Raw genomic sequence first — 14619 nt, 5'->3', positions numbered from 1 at the left:
GAGATTCTCTTCTTGGGCTCATCCGAATTCTGACACCAAATGCCTGTCACTGCTAGACTGAGGCCCTGCACTGTTTCACAAACCAGCAGCAGGTGTAGGGGCCAGACCACCCAGTCAGTCATCCCAGCTGTGCCCCCGAGCAGCAGGCAGACCCTGCGCCCCAAGCGCGGCCTCAGTGCTCAGCCTCGGACCCCGGGGTTCCACCTTTTGAGAACTTGTCACTATGCCTGTTTATTGAGGAAAAAATAATCATAGATTCTCAGACACTGGAGACATTTAAGGAGTCTGGAAAAGCACCTGTGTTTAAGCATAATTCCCTGACATAAAGTGTGAGAAGCCAAGCAAGAAGGCCAGATGGCCTCACCCAGCGCCAGCCCAGCGCCTCAGCCTGGCGCAGGGCACCCCCCGCACACAGCGCAGAGGTCGGTAAGGGATCAAAGTCTAGAAGGAAAGGAGACCAATCGTCTCAGAAATGAGCCCTTAGCTCTACTACACGGAAGGGGAGAACAGACCCCCTGAAGCTGAGAAACATGAAAACTGCCAAGAGGATGAAAATGAAACAAAGGAGGGAGGGGGTCAGAGACAAGGGGACAGAGCACAGGCTGAGAGCCCACAGCCTGCAACTGGAGAATGGGCGGCGGAAGAGCACTGACACGGTATTTAAACTTCTGCTTTCACACAGACCTAAGATCTGGATCTAAGCACTGAAAGGCCTACCAGGTACTGGGAACGCAGACCCAGCTCTACTGTGAAGCACAGCCTGGTGAGACCATCAGATCTTTTTTTTTTATTATTTTATTTCAATTAATTAATTAATTAACATTGAAGTGTGGCTGATTGACAAGTGCTGTGTTAGTTTCAGGTGTATAGGAAAGTGAAACAGTTACCCACACACATATTCTTTTCCAGAGTCTTTTCCATTACAGGTTATTACAAGATACTGAATGTAGTTCCCTCTGCTGTACTGTAGGTCCTTGCTGTTCATCTGTTTTATACATGGTAGTGTGTGTCTGTTAACCCCAAACTCCCAATTTATTCCCCCCCTTTCCCCCTGGTAACCACAGTTTGGTTTCTGTCTGTGAGTCTGTTTCGTAAATAAATTCATTTGTATCATTTTTTTAAGATTCCATTTATAAGTGAAATCATATGCCATTCTCTGTCTGACTTACTTCATTTAATATAATAATCTCTACGTCTATCCACGTTGCTGCAAATGGCCTTATCGCATTCTTATTATGGCTGAGTAGTATTCCATTGTACAAATATATCCCAGCTTCCCTATTCAGCCATCTGCCGATGGACACTTATGCTGCTTCCATGTCCTAGCTACTGTAAATAGTGCTGTGAATACTGGGGGTGCATGTGTCTTTTTGAATGAGAGTTTCCTCCAAATATATATTTTTCATATCCATAAACTTTATTTTTTTAATGTTTTATGTTAAAAACCAACCATACAGGAATATTTATTAACATACTTAACACATACTTTAAAAAGTAAGTCTGTTCCCCAGGTTGAAGGAAAACACATTAGACATTAAAGATCCAAGACCAAAAACAGGAGGAACAGAGGTAGACAAATAACATGGAAACGTTTGTTCTGACAAAGTACAGTTGGCCCTGACTCATGATGGTTTGACTTACGAGTTTTCAACCTTACAACGGTGCAAAAGTGACACACATTCAGTAAAAAGCATACTCTGAGTCTGATTCTTTCCCAGGCTAGCGATTCGCAGTGCGACCCCCTCGTGATGCTGGGCAAGGTGCGCGCTGAGCTCACTGGCAGCCTGCTGTCCGGGTGTCAACATCTGCTTACAGCTGTTATCACAGGCAGCTCACCAGTGCCCCGCCCCCAGACACTGGCGCCCCGCCCCGACACCAGCGCTCCGCCCCCAGACACCCACTCTGCTGTTCACTTTCAGTACCACAGTCAATGAATTACATGAGATACTCAATGCTTTATTATTAAATATGCTTTGTGTTAGGTGGTTTTGCCCAACTGTAGGCTAACACAAGTTTAAGCAGGCCGGGCTAAGGCACGATGTACTGGTATCAGTAGGTTAGGTGTACTAAATGCGTTTTCAACTGATGGCATTTTCAACTTACAGTGGGTTTACTGGGACGTAATCCCATGGTAAGTTGGGGAAGATTTGTACAAAAACTGAACCTTTCCCCCAACACACACCCTGGATAAAGGGGTACGTAGGACATGCTCACTGACTGGCACACGGTGATGGGTGTTCTCAGAGCAGGCAAAATACTCAATGCCTAAGAAAGGAAACGGAGCTAAGGTATTAAGAGAGATTCACAGTATAAAGGTAACCAGTAGAACAAAAGTACTAAGTTTCCTAAATAAAAAGCAAAGAAATCACATGAAGAAAAACTGCAAATAGAACAGAACACTGACTCCTGAACAGCATGGGGGCTGGGCGCTGACCCTCGGCGCAGTGGAAAATCCACGTCTGACACGCGGCTCCGGAAACACATAGTTCCCTGCGTCCTCGATTCTGCAGATCACGCAGCCCCGCAGGACTTACTGCGGAAAAATCTGCATGTGAGTGGACCTGCTCAGTTTAAACCCACGCTGCTCAAGGGTCTGCTGGACACAACAAAAATAACAGAGCAGGATGACACAATTAAAAATCATCAGCACACCCATCAGAGCAATAATGTAAACACGCTGAAGATTTTACATTTGCTCACAAGACAAAACCCAACTCTGCCCAATAGGAGAGCCTTAAGATAAAGAGATGGTCAGAAGTTTACCAAGCACACTAACCAGCGCTTGTCAGGTCTGCTGCAGCAACAAACCCCCTAGTCTCTCCCCCTCGCCCCACCTCCTGCAGGCAGGTCGCGACTCCGACTCCGCTGGCCCCTCCTCCGGGGGCATCTCTACCGAGGAGCGCAGCCCTACCTGGGGTGTTCCCTTCTCATGACAGAGAAACCACAGCAGAAGAATGGGACAACCCGGCAGCTTCCGCTCAGTTTCCCTCCCTCCCTCCACCACAACTCAGTAGGGAGGGGAGGTGCCCTCTCCTCAGCCAGGCAGCGCAGGTCACATGGCAACAGGCATCAGGAATAATCCTCTTACATCACACAGCCCTGAAACAGGCAAACGCGAATAACAAGAAAGGGGGGACTGCTACCCTGGCATCAGATAAGGTAGAATTTGGGCTCAAACGTATCATATGAAATAAAGAAATGCACTTCATCATGCTAAAGATACAATTCATAATGAAATCATACTAGTTTTAAATATCTAAGTACCACAATACAGCAGCCACCTTTATAGCAGGAATTACACCCAATCCAAGAAGATAGAAATACACTTATAAAAGGAGACACTGATATAAATATACCCCCTTTAGGCCAAAACAGGTCAAGTGGACAAAAAATTAACACATGAAAGACCTCGACGACAGTCAGCAGCTGACCTCGGGGATCTCATGCAGCCACCTGCTCTCTGGGAAAACACACCCCTCCTCAGGTGCACTGGACCATGCACGACCACCAACCACACACTAAAGGCAGAGAAAACCTGAGTAAGCCCTCCAATCACAATGAAGTAAAGCTGGAAATTACTAGTATACAAAAAAGGCCCTTCCACCTGAAACAAAACCCTCAAACAACTCTTGGGTCAAAGGGGAAGCAAATTAAAATAAAAACACTATGTATCAGGATCTATGAGATGTAATTAAAGCAGTTACCCAGTTTTAAAGGAAAGTTCATCCATGAATACTTGGATCCAGATAAATAAAACAATAGAAATAATGAACTAAATACTGCCCCCAATTCCCAAAAAAACCGAAGGGCAAAACCGAGAGAGAGCAATAAAGGCAGAAGCAGAAGTTGGCGAGGCAGAAGCAGCAAACCAGTGAACGCACAAGTCAGACACCAGCTGTTTGGGGAAAACAATCAACAGAATCAAGAATAAAAGAGAAGAAGCACAAACACGAAAGACGTAACAAGACAGAAATTACGCAGTAACATTTTTAAAAGTCATAAAAGATCACTTTGCACAACTCTGCAAATAAATTGTAAAACTTGAATGAAATGAGTAACTTCCTAGGAAAATGCAACTTACCAAAACTGACTTCAGAAGAGAGAGTTTAAGCATTACAAATTCCACAGGGAAAAAAGAGAACGTTATCAAAGAAATTACCCACCAGAAAGCCCAAGATCCTTTCACTATAAGAGGGTTCTATTTAAGTCTCCAAAGACCAGAGCGTGGGAGTAGAAAACCTAGATTCTTTCTGAGGCACCTGTGACATCAGCACTTCAACCTGAGAAAGACTACACAAAGGAACAGTAAGTAAAAGAATTCGAAATAAAGTATTCAAAACCAGAATCCAATAGCCCATAAAAAATGATAACCCAGAGGGGTTATTCAAAATGCCAAGGACAACTCGTTGTCAGGACGGTCACTAATTAGTACATAATTCAGGAGAAAAGTCATGTTCCTCTTACTGGCACTGAAGAGGCCTCCAAAACAGAACGCTTCCTTCAACCCCCTAAGGAAAGCACCTACTGCAACTGGAATTGGCAGGTACTTCCTTATTGTGAAAAACAGAACATTTAATCCAAGAAAGTACTGACCTATTAATTTGTTAGATCTTAATTAAATTGCCATTGCTTATGATAAGCTCTATTCAAATACAGACACAACATTCTGAAATGCTACTTCCAAAGCTTTCTTACTGTGAACTCTAAGTACCACTCACAGTAAGTTCTTACAGCCCAGAAGCTTTACTGATTTCACCATCTAATCAAATAGATGCAAAGGGAGAGCCAAAAGACAGACCACAGGCCTCCTCTAGCTGGGTGGTCCTGCACGCTGGCTGCAGCCCACTCCCGGGTCACATCTGGCTTCTTGGCATCTCAAAAAATCCCAGTTTGGCTATTATATTCCTAGCCACTCTATAAGTCACAGAAATAGAAAGACATTTGAAAAAATTTTTAAGTAGAATTACAAGTTTAAATTTTTTTAAACTTGTAGATAAAAGTTTAGAGATTGAAAATTAACCAAAATCAGGAGGTTAAGGAGAAAATGCACTGTTATATGGACCATGCAAAATTCTTCGTTTTTAGCAGAACTGATAGATGTTATCTAAAATTAATACAGTAGGTAGTGTAACTACTCTAAGATTATTTTGAATTATGCCAGTAACCACCAGAGGAATCAAAAAACGCTAAGAACGGTTCCTTCTGCTGAGTAAGGCTTAGCAGTGAGGACTCCGGGAAAACTTCCCTTTTCAACTGAAACCCTCTGTACTCCGAGCATTTTCCTACCTACGTCGCTGCCACATTGACTATAAACACGTATTTAAGAAAACACAGAGGAAAGCAATGTGAACCCCCATCACTGTTACCTCCGCTCTTGAAACCAGACAAGAGGACAAGTCAGTGTCTGCACCCGCCTGCACCCAGGTCTCTCCAGCAGGACCAACCAGCACCTGCGGCAGGTCACGCGCTGGGGGAGCTGCTGGACCCCCAAGAAAAAGGCGGGCTCCCCGGGGCTGACACTCCAGGGCCACGCGCCGCCCGTCCTCCCCACCCCCGAACAAACGTGCACCCTGCAGGCTCCCAAGAGTGAGAGTACGTGGCGAACACGGCAAAGAGCAAACAGGAAAAGGACAGCCTGCAACCGTTCATCATCTGATACACAAACCGTAACACCAAAGTCAGAACGCCCAAGGACGGCAGCTAACAGCAACACAGCTGGTGCCACTTGGGCGGCGGCACGCTGACGCCTGGCTCAGTCCTCTCAAGCCTGACAGCACTTTCCCTCCCTCTGCCCCTTCGAGCCGAGCAGAAGCTCTGAGTGTCATTTACCGGGCCAGGGCGCCCAACTAATCCACCACAACCTGTATCTGGTATTCCCGTGCGTAACAGCAAAGGCAACTGTAACTCATCCATAAGAGACGCCACGTAAAACACAATTACTCCATTCCTCATCACATAGGAAATACCTAATTCTCATACCGCACCACCTGTCTCTAAGCAAATCTGAGCGTAGTCATTTCTAAGTCCACTCTGCCTTTGAATCTCTACTGTAACTGAGCAGACCTAAGCGCTTTATGAATGCTATCCCATGCCCCAGCATATTTTGGCAAAATTTTAAACACAATCTTTGTCACAATAACGCCGAGTGAAGAAAACGCTGACAATTAATGGCCTGCTGTGCTTGAGAAACACCTCCAATTTTCACAAGCAGCTAAGAGATCATAAGCTCACAATTATCTCAAGACAACCCCAGAGTCTTTCTTTACCTTTACTTTGACACTGCCAGATTTCTGGCTTTTTCACAAGCTTTGAGACTGGGGAACATTCACGAGCAAGAGAAGACAGATTAACCACCCAGGACGTCTTCCCACCGTCGGTTTTAAGCCACTCTTCCATGTGCACTGGGCAGTGCATCCTCAACGTGGCCTCCCACATCGAGATGGAGAGGGCAGTGAGGGGCCTTGGAAATGCAGTTACCTGCTGTCAGACCCCGGTCAGCTTAAGACTCTATTAGCAATCATGAGATGCTAAATTAGAATTTGAAACTAACTATAAAACTCAATAGCTCATCTCTGGAAACAAATGAAATTGAAACACAACTCTCATGGTGGTAGTTTTGCTGTACTACACTAAGCCAGCAGAAAGAGTAAGTTTTAATTTAATTCCACAACTACAAAAACACACACAGCTTAACCGTCCTTCATGCAGAAGGACAGCAACACACAACCTCGGTCCTTGTGACAGCTGGTCCCCGGGCGGCTCCTCTCCTGGGGGAAGGAGCACTGACATCTCGCAGACAGGCATGGACTTGGACCTGTGCCTCACACACAGGAGGAAAACACAACTGACTTTTTCTCTGGAGCATACAAAGCACTTTTTCACCCAATTTTACTGAAAGCAAGAGGAAAGAGCTACAGAAGAGCAGTGAGAAAAGAACACAGCATTGCACCAAACTAGCGAGGGTGGGGGATCAACACTGAGTGCAGGGGATCAGCCCTAACAGGGGTCACCTGCAGCGGGAACGAGTCTGCAGTGGGAAGCGCCTGCAGCCGGCTGAGCACCCTGTCTCGGTGGCCTCTTTGGAGCACTGGCACCAGCTCTTAAACATGTGGGCTCAGTGACACTGCTGACCCTCCCGTGGTGGGTTTGGTTAAGTAAGGAGTCAGACACGAAGACGGACGACACCGCGGTTTAAAGGGCAACAAGCAGATGGGACTCCAGAGCTGAGGGCGCAGGGGCGGGGTGGAGCTGACAGCGTCCCAGCCCGGAAGGCTCACAACTAAGATTCCAAACACCTGAAATGCATACAGAACCTGCCCTCCCACTGTAACTGACAGAGAAACTAGGCCAGGTTTGGGGCTTCAAATAATTATGTAACGTTATTAAAGCTCCGAACTCTGAGTACCCTTCTTCTCCAGGCTGTTCTGGAGCCAAGCATTACTGAAAACACAGTCCTCCACGGTATGAATAACACACGGTGCAGAGCTCTTTCAAAAATTTTATTTCAGTAAAAGACGAATATCTAGTCCAAAAGGCCTTTAGCTCTGAAGTCCTGGCAAAGCCACTGGGTCTGTCTGGTTCTCCACTTCCCTGATAAACAGCTGGGGCTGACAGTTCTGATCAGTATACTCATTAACATGTCCTAGTCCCCATCTTCATCGACCCTACGCGTTTTACAAGCACGTACTAACGGAGCCCTCACTCACTACGGGATATCCTACTGTTACCCCAATTTATAGCAGGGTCGGGGGGTGCAAAGGAGCTGCCCCAGATCCCAAAGCGAGGATAATAAACTGACCTGCTGGAGCCAGGTCAGACCCAGGATGCAACGACCTTCGTGCAAACTAAGTGTGACCGGAGAGGATGAAAGCCTTCCTCTGCGGCCGGACAGAGAAACAGGTAATCAATAGTCAAGGAGGAAAAAACGTTTCTCTGAAGACAAAGTCTTTTCAAAATCCTTTGAGAATTACTGACTCAAGATTTGGCCCAGTTTCACAAAAACAATAACGCAACACCTCTTCATAGAAAGGAATGCTCCCTGGACAAGCATCAGGTGCTGCAAGGCGCTTTCCTCTGCCAATCGCAGACTGTCCTCCAGGGACGCACCTCCGGACTTGAAATACGCTGTGCTATTAAGATCACCTCCGGCAGGAGGTGCTATGACATTCGAGTTTATCTGAACACGTTTTAACTGTGTTGTTTACCCAGAGCAAGGAGTTACTGTTTGCTGTAAGCCTCCAATACTAGGCAGCTCTCCTAAGGTACTGCCATACTTTAAAAGGGGAAGAAATCTATGGTACACGCTATAAACCAAACCACACATCACATGAGAAATCTAGAAACCAGCTGGGAAAACTGCTCTGCGAGGTTCTCGAGGACAGGGCCCCTTAACCCCTCCGCATCTTCGCATCCTGCACCATGCGCACCGCGTGAAACCTGCATTTGCGCACTGCCTGCAGCTGGTCAACGACGTGAAGTATTTCGAGCAAAAGAATGAAGGCGGCAAACAAGCTGGTAACAAACCGAACTTGTACAGAAATAAAACTCTGTTTAATGATGTAACAGTTAAGCACGGACCTCCGGTCCTTCTCAAAACAAACACAGGCTCTTGGTGTCGGCAGAGGACCTTGCACTTTCAAAAGGAAAAACAAAAAACCACCGCGAATTTTCTGCCTCTCGTCCTAAACAGCTGAATCATTCGCACATTCCACCGCCCAGCATTCTTCCAACAACTGTCGGTGCAGGCTCTGCTCTGTGGGAAGCCCGAATTCAAGACCTTCCCTGGGAAATGAACGCGGTCCCCAAAGGCGCAGCCTTAAAGGGGAGCCGCGTTATCCCCAGTCCAACAGGAGGCCTGGGTATCACGTCAAGCTCCGGCGAAGGAAACACGCTGATTGGGGAAAACCTGTCGTCGCTTCCACGGACACTACTAACGCGTACTTGGCGCACAGGGTGGCGGGATGCGGGCGCCGCGGCCCCACCGCCCGCCCGACTCCCCCAGACAGACGCGGGCGTTGGGGCGGGGGTCTCGGACGCCTCACGCCCACACGGGTCTCCCGAGCGTCGCGGTTCATTCGTGGCGAAATGAACAAACCGATGTGGTCGCGGCGGGGAGGGTCAGGCACACCCGCGCTGCCGCGGACCCGCGAAGCCGTGGGACCCCCCGCCAGCGCGGGGCCCGAGGGGGGCGTCGGGGGTTCCAGGGGCCCTAGGGGAGCCCTGGAGGGCGGGCGGGGCCTGAGGGCCCCTGGGGCGTTCCGGGGGGCGCGTGGGGGCTTCCGGGGCCCTAGGGGAGCCCTGGAGGGCGGGCGGGGGCTGAGGGCTCCTGGTTGTTCCGAGGGATCCAGAGGAGGCGTGGGGGGGAGGGGCGCCGGCCCGGGATGGAGACCCCCCTCAGGGCACGCGCGACCCGGCACTCACCCGAACAGCCCTCGAAGAAAGGAATGGGAGGCCTTGACTCGCTTCTCGGCCTCCGCCATCAGCTGCACCGCCTCTCGCTCCTTCCCCGCGGTGTCCATGTCGTCTGCGCGGCGGCCTCAACAACCTCCTCCCCCGCCGACGCGCCCCCAGCGCCTCCAGCGCCTCCCCGAACTCTCGCGGTGGCGGGACGCGCAGGCGCGGCGCGCAGCCTGTCGGGAGTTTCAGTCCCGGCCGCTCCCGGGAGCGCCTCTCGCTGCGGAAAGGTGCGCATGAGCGGCGCATAGCCTATCGGGAGTTGTAGTCCAGCCCGCGGCCGGGGGATGGGAGTGTACGAAGCGTCAGCTACAGCTGCCAGAACGCTGCAGAGCCGGGCTGGCTTCAGGGGCTTTGGGGCTGGGGTCCCGACCTTCTGTAGGGCCCTCGGCCTAGGAGAACGTTTATCGTTTTAAGGATGCGGGAAATGGAAAGGGGCCCGTGGCTTCCATGGAAGACGGCTTCAAACCCAAGCATCACGTTGGTTCAGGAGTCCCCGCCCAGCACGACTGAGCGTGGTCAGGGGACGGACGAGGACTCGGGGACGCGGGGATAACGGGATGGAGGGCGCGGCAGGTGGCAGGATGGAATGCCCCACTGCGCGCGAATTCCCCGAGCGTGGTCTAAGGTGGCCCGGCCGTGGTAAGCAGCTGCACTGACCTTGCGATGCCCGGCTACCAACCCTCCAGCTGCAGCAGCAGGAGGGGCCACGTTTATCTCGAGCAAGGCCTTTAACGAGGAAGCATTTGTCCCAATATAAATTCAATATAAAAATACCATACGATATCACTTATATGTGGAATCTTAAAAAAATAACACAAATAACTCATCTGCAAAACAGAAGCAGACTCACAGACGTAGAAAATAAACTTGCGGTTACCAGGGGGAAAGAGGGGAAGGGATAAACTGGGAGTTTGGAATTTGCAGATACACACTACTATATATAAAATAGGTAAACTACAAGGTCATACTGTAGAGCACAGGGAACTATATTCAATACCTTGTAATAGTGAAAAAGAATATGAGAAGGAGTGTATATGTGTAACTGAACCACTATGCTGTACACAAGAAACTAACAGCGCTGTAAATCGACTATACTTCAATTAAAAAATACTAACGTTAATCTAAAAAAATTAAAATCAGAGTTGTTTTTCAGTGCCTGCACATTGCAACTTTGTCAGTCTTCACTGGTCATTGAAGACCTGCCTATGTGGGATGTAGGCACAATGGTCTTTTGTTGACTGGATTCTTTTCAATGGATGCGAACCAGTGAGGTCCCTCTACATAATGCTGGCCATAGTGTGGAGTGGGTCTCCTGGAACACAGCTCTGCCTGCCAGCAAGACTTCTAATCTCCCACAAGTATCCATGGATAGATGCTATTGGGTGCCAACGATTTCCAGGCCTGTCCCAGAGGGCGTCATTTTTTAATATAAAGTCTAGACCATTTACATTTGGCAAGGCTAAAGCAGAAGTGGTGAAGCAAATATGAAAATCACTGCCAAGCAAGAACTTGTGACAATTTCAAACTATTAATAAATGCACCGTGGGCACTGGCACACAAAATATAGCTAAGAAGATGAGGCCTGTCTTCAGAGAGGAAGGCAAGAAGTCCAGACTCCTAGGCAGAAAGGTAACCACAGCATATGTCACAGAGTTCACCCAGTGCAGCCACTCTAGAGACCAAAGGAAACCTCAGCTCCTCTGGCAGAGCTTCTTTCTTTTACTGCATGCATCACTCTAACTCCGAGAAGCTGATCTGGAGCAATACTGGGGAAGAAGTCATTGCACTGAATTTTACCTGTCTCTTTCCCATGGTGGCGTATTCGGGCTTCATCATGTCTCACTATTTCAAAAATACTGAGGTCTGTCCCAGAATGCAGGGTGGGCTTTCCCAGGGGTGGTCACACAGATGCCGGCTTCTTGAGGGTGTGGAGCCAGCGTCTCCTGGCGCTCAGCACACCCAGCAGCGAGGGACTGGACCTGGAAATGCCCATGTTGCTCGTTGCCCACGAGGTCTGTGTTTGCGACTGCCTATTTGCTTGCATTTATGGGTGACTAGAATCAGTCCTAGGAGCACTTTCGAGGTCATCTGCAGACACGTGCAGGGCAGGAGACACTGGCATGCCCCATGCACACAGGGACAAGGCGACCCTCTGCCCTCGTGTTGTAAATGAGTGTCCTTCTCGTTTTTCACATTTTTGTACGTTCTGTTGGTGACTTTGCTATTTAATTGGCCCCAAACCCAGTGCTGAAGTGCTGTCTAGTCCCTGAGGCAAGAAGGCTGGGCCGTGCCCTCAGGAGGAAGCCTGGCTGTCAGATGAGCCTTGTGCAGCCTTGAGTTACAGAGCTGTCACCAGTGAGTCAGCCAGTGAGTCAACTGTATGTCAAGTAAAACGATATGTGTCATATACAAGAAGGCACATATTGACACAGTGTAACTGACTATACCTCAATTAAAAAGTAAAATTTAATTTAAAAAAAAGAAGGTACATATTGATGGGTTGACAAAATGTGAGCACTCAGGGGAAGCAAACCGCATTTCCAGATGGGGCGGGGGTAGGCAATGGTTCCGTTCTTGTTAATTCAGGGTCTGCACTGACTTTCTAGAACATTCCTGCCTTGGACAGTGAGCGCTGACGACACTCGGAGGCTGCCTGGACAAAGACAATGGAATGAATTCAGATCATAGTCTTTCCCAGTCCCTAAAAGTAGGCAAAAAAAAGGGAAAACCTAGCAACTCGTCCCCAGATTAAGACAGGGGAATCACCCTGTGTCAGGCCTCCCTCACCCCCTGTCCTCCTGGAGCTGTCTGCCCTGCGGTGCAGACCTGTGCGGACTCCATCAGAGGGGCCACAGCCTCGAACTTCCTGTTGTGTTTGGCCAGTAAGGTGCGCGGTCTGAGGTGGAGGGCAGAAGGGAGAGGGGTGGTGCTGTTCCCCGGGCCCCACGGGGAGGCCGTCCTGCAGCAGACGACGGTCCTGTGCCCCGGCTCCCTAGCACCTGCAGCGTTGTGGGTGTCCGTAAATAAACCTTCCTGTTGCCAGTGTGTCCCACTGACCGTGCTGCCCAGCTCCTTGTCTGAGGCTGGCATAACCTTGAAACCCAGACCAGAAAGTGCCAGCACGAGAAAGGGCAATCTGGGGCCAGTCTCACTTGTGAACACAGACACAAAAGTTCTGAACAAAAATTAGCAAGCACACCATGCACAAAACTTGATAGTTACAGGCACAGAAGTGTTGTGCGAAACTTTAAGACTTCTAGAAGCTTTAAATGAAAATACAGGAAGGTAGCTTTATGGCCTTGGTTTCCTAAATAGACAGCAACCCTGCAAACCACAGGAGAGAAAATCGATAGAGCCACCCCTTTAAGACTAAAGCTTTGTTTTCACCAACTCAGCACAACGCAAGTGAAAGGACAAACACAATCCAGAAAAGGAGCGCACACACCCCCAAAATAACTGTTTTAAGGACGAGGACGGTCTACAAATCAGCGGAAGACAAGCAGCCGCCCAGAAGACGCGGGCAGTGGGCTTGCACGCGAGGGCTTGAAGGTGACCCCAGAGTCTCGTCCCCTTCAGCTCTGGCCGCTCGCTGGCCCGGGAGGACGGCGTCTTTCTACGGGAACCCGGAAAGACAGCAGAGGAAGTAGAGGCAGGTTCCTGTCAGCCTGCGGAGCCCGGTGCCTGCTGGGGCCTTCGGGGTGATGCCAGCGCCCAACCATCCGGGGCACCGGCCCGTTATGGCCGGCGCTGTGCTGCTGGCCTGCTCCCAGGACCGCAGGCGTCTCCAGCCAAGGCCAGCCCCGTCCTTCTGCGGCAGCCCAGGGACCCGGGCCGGGCAGTGCCCCCGCCAGCCCCCGGCGTGAGGGACATGCGCGCCGTTCCTTGTTAGGCTCGTCAGGGCGGCTCTCAGATAGACTGGCGCCCTGCCCGGGTTAGGTCCAGGTCGGCAGTCAGTCTAGAGCCGGGCTGTTTACGGGACAGGGAAGAGCTGATCACGCACGGTGCCGCCCAAGCACACCCGCACACGGAATCCACACAGCAAGGCAGTGGAGAGAGGAGCCCAGAGGAGGCCAGGCCCGGCTGTCGGCATATTTGTTCTCCCAGAGTGAGGGGGAGAGGCTGGGAGGACGCAAGTCACAAAGAGGACGTCACAGTGACCGGCTCCCTGCCTGGGGGGAGCAGAGAGGGTGGAGGCCGCTGGAAGTGGCCCGGAGCCCCAGGGCACCCCACCTGCCCCCCTCCTGGTGCTGGAGGCCCCCCTCCTTACTGAGATAGCTGAGGCCTGCTTCCCCTCCCTGGCCCCGCCCTGAGCCCGCTCCTCCGTACCTTTTATAATCTAATTTTCACAATCCTCCGAGGGGTTCACCACAGCCCAGTCTTACAGATGAAGAAGCAGACCCAGAAGGTGAAGCCACAGCCAAGCCACAGAGGACAGGCTGCCCCCGCCCCGCAGTGAGACCAGAGTGGCCAGCCTGGGTGTCCCGACACCGCTGTTTTGAGGTGTAACTGGCATACGTTCAGCTGCACAATCTGAAGAGCTTTGACACGTGGCTCAGGCCTGCAGTCATCACTACAACCCGTATAATGAGCACCTGTGTCACCCACAGCCCCTCGTGCCCCCTGCATTCCCTCGCTCCCGCCCTCACTCCACAGGTGTACCCAGGCCCCGTTTGTTTCCTCTGGTTCCGTGTTGTGACCAGGCCCCGTCTCCCGTTCTTTTACTGACGAGAGCAGGGCCGTGTTTTTCACTGTCCCATGAACACCGCCAGTGACGCATCCTCACTCCACGGCAACACCGGGCTCCTACTCCCCCCACCCCAGGCTGTGCCCGGCAGCACCTGTCCCCTGTTATCCCGCGGAAGTGAGTCGGCTCTGCTTCCCCTCGTCCTGTGGACGTGACTGGCCAGGGCCTCTGGTTCCGCGCTGCGCCACAGGCACGACCCAGCCCCTGCTGCGAGCTGGCAAGAAATAGCCCTCCTGGTCTTCGCACCCAATTCCAGGCACAGAGCTCCCAGAACCCGTGCAGCTTCCTGGGTGGCAGGAGTGTCTCCCGTTCTGGTCAGGTGACTCTCAGTGGCTTCTGGGCGGGGGCTGGCCACCCTCTTCTCTTGAGAAGGGCGAAGGGCTGAAAACGGGGTGACAGTCAATCATGTCCATGAGATG

At 50.7% G+C, this 14619-nt stretch overlaps 1 protein-coding gene across 5 annotated transcripts in view; it reads right to left on the bottom strand.

The window, feature by feature from the left end:
- NAPB (NSF attachment protein beta) overlaps positions 1 to 9592 on the bottom strand; it is a 32109-nt gene extending 22517 nt beyond the window's left edge. For 4 of the 5 annotated variants that reach the window (XM_072943637.1, XM_072943636.1, XM_072943640.1 and 1 more), the window contains exon 1: positions 9421 to 9592. In XM_072943637.1, the coding sequence (XP_072799738.1) occupies positions 9421 to 9518 (98 nt within the window). In that variant the 5' untranslated portion in view covers positions 9519 to 9592. The remainder of the gene's footprint in view (positions 1 to 9420) is intronic. The other variant, XM_072943639.1, reaches the window with a different exon arrangement.
- Positions 9593 to 14619: the final 5027 nt, after the last annotated feature.

This window comes from Vicugna pacos, chromosome 19 (assembly GCF_048564905.1).
Source record: "Vicugna pacos chromosome 19, VicPac4, whole genome shotgun sequence".
NCBI lineage: Eukaryota > Metazoa > Chordata > Mammalia > Artiodactyla > Camelidae > Vicugna > Vicugna pacos.
The sequence above is the reverse complement of the archived record's forward strand: the minus strand, read 5'-3'. Positions and strand labels throughout refer to the sequence as shown.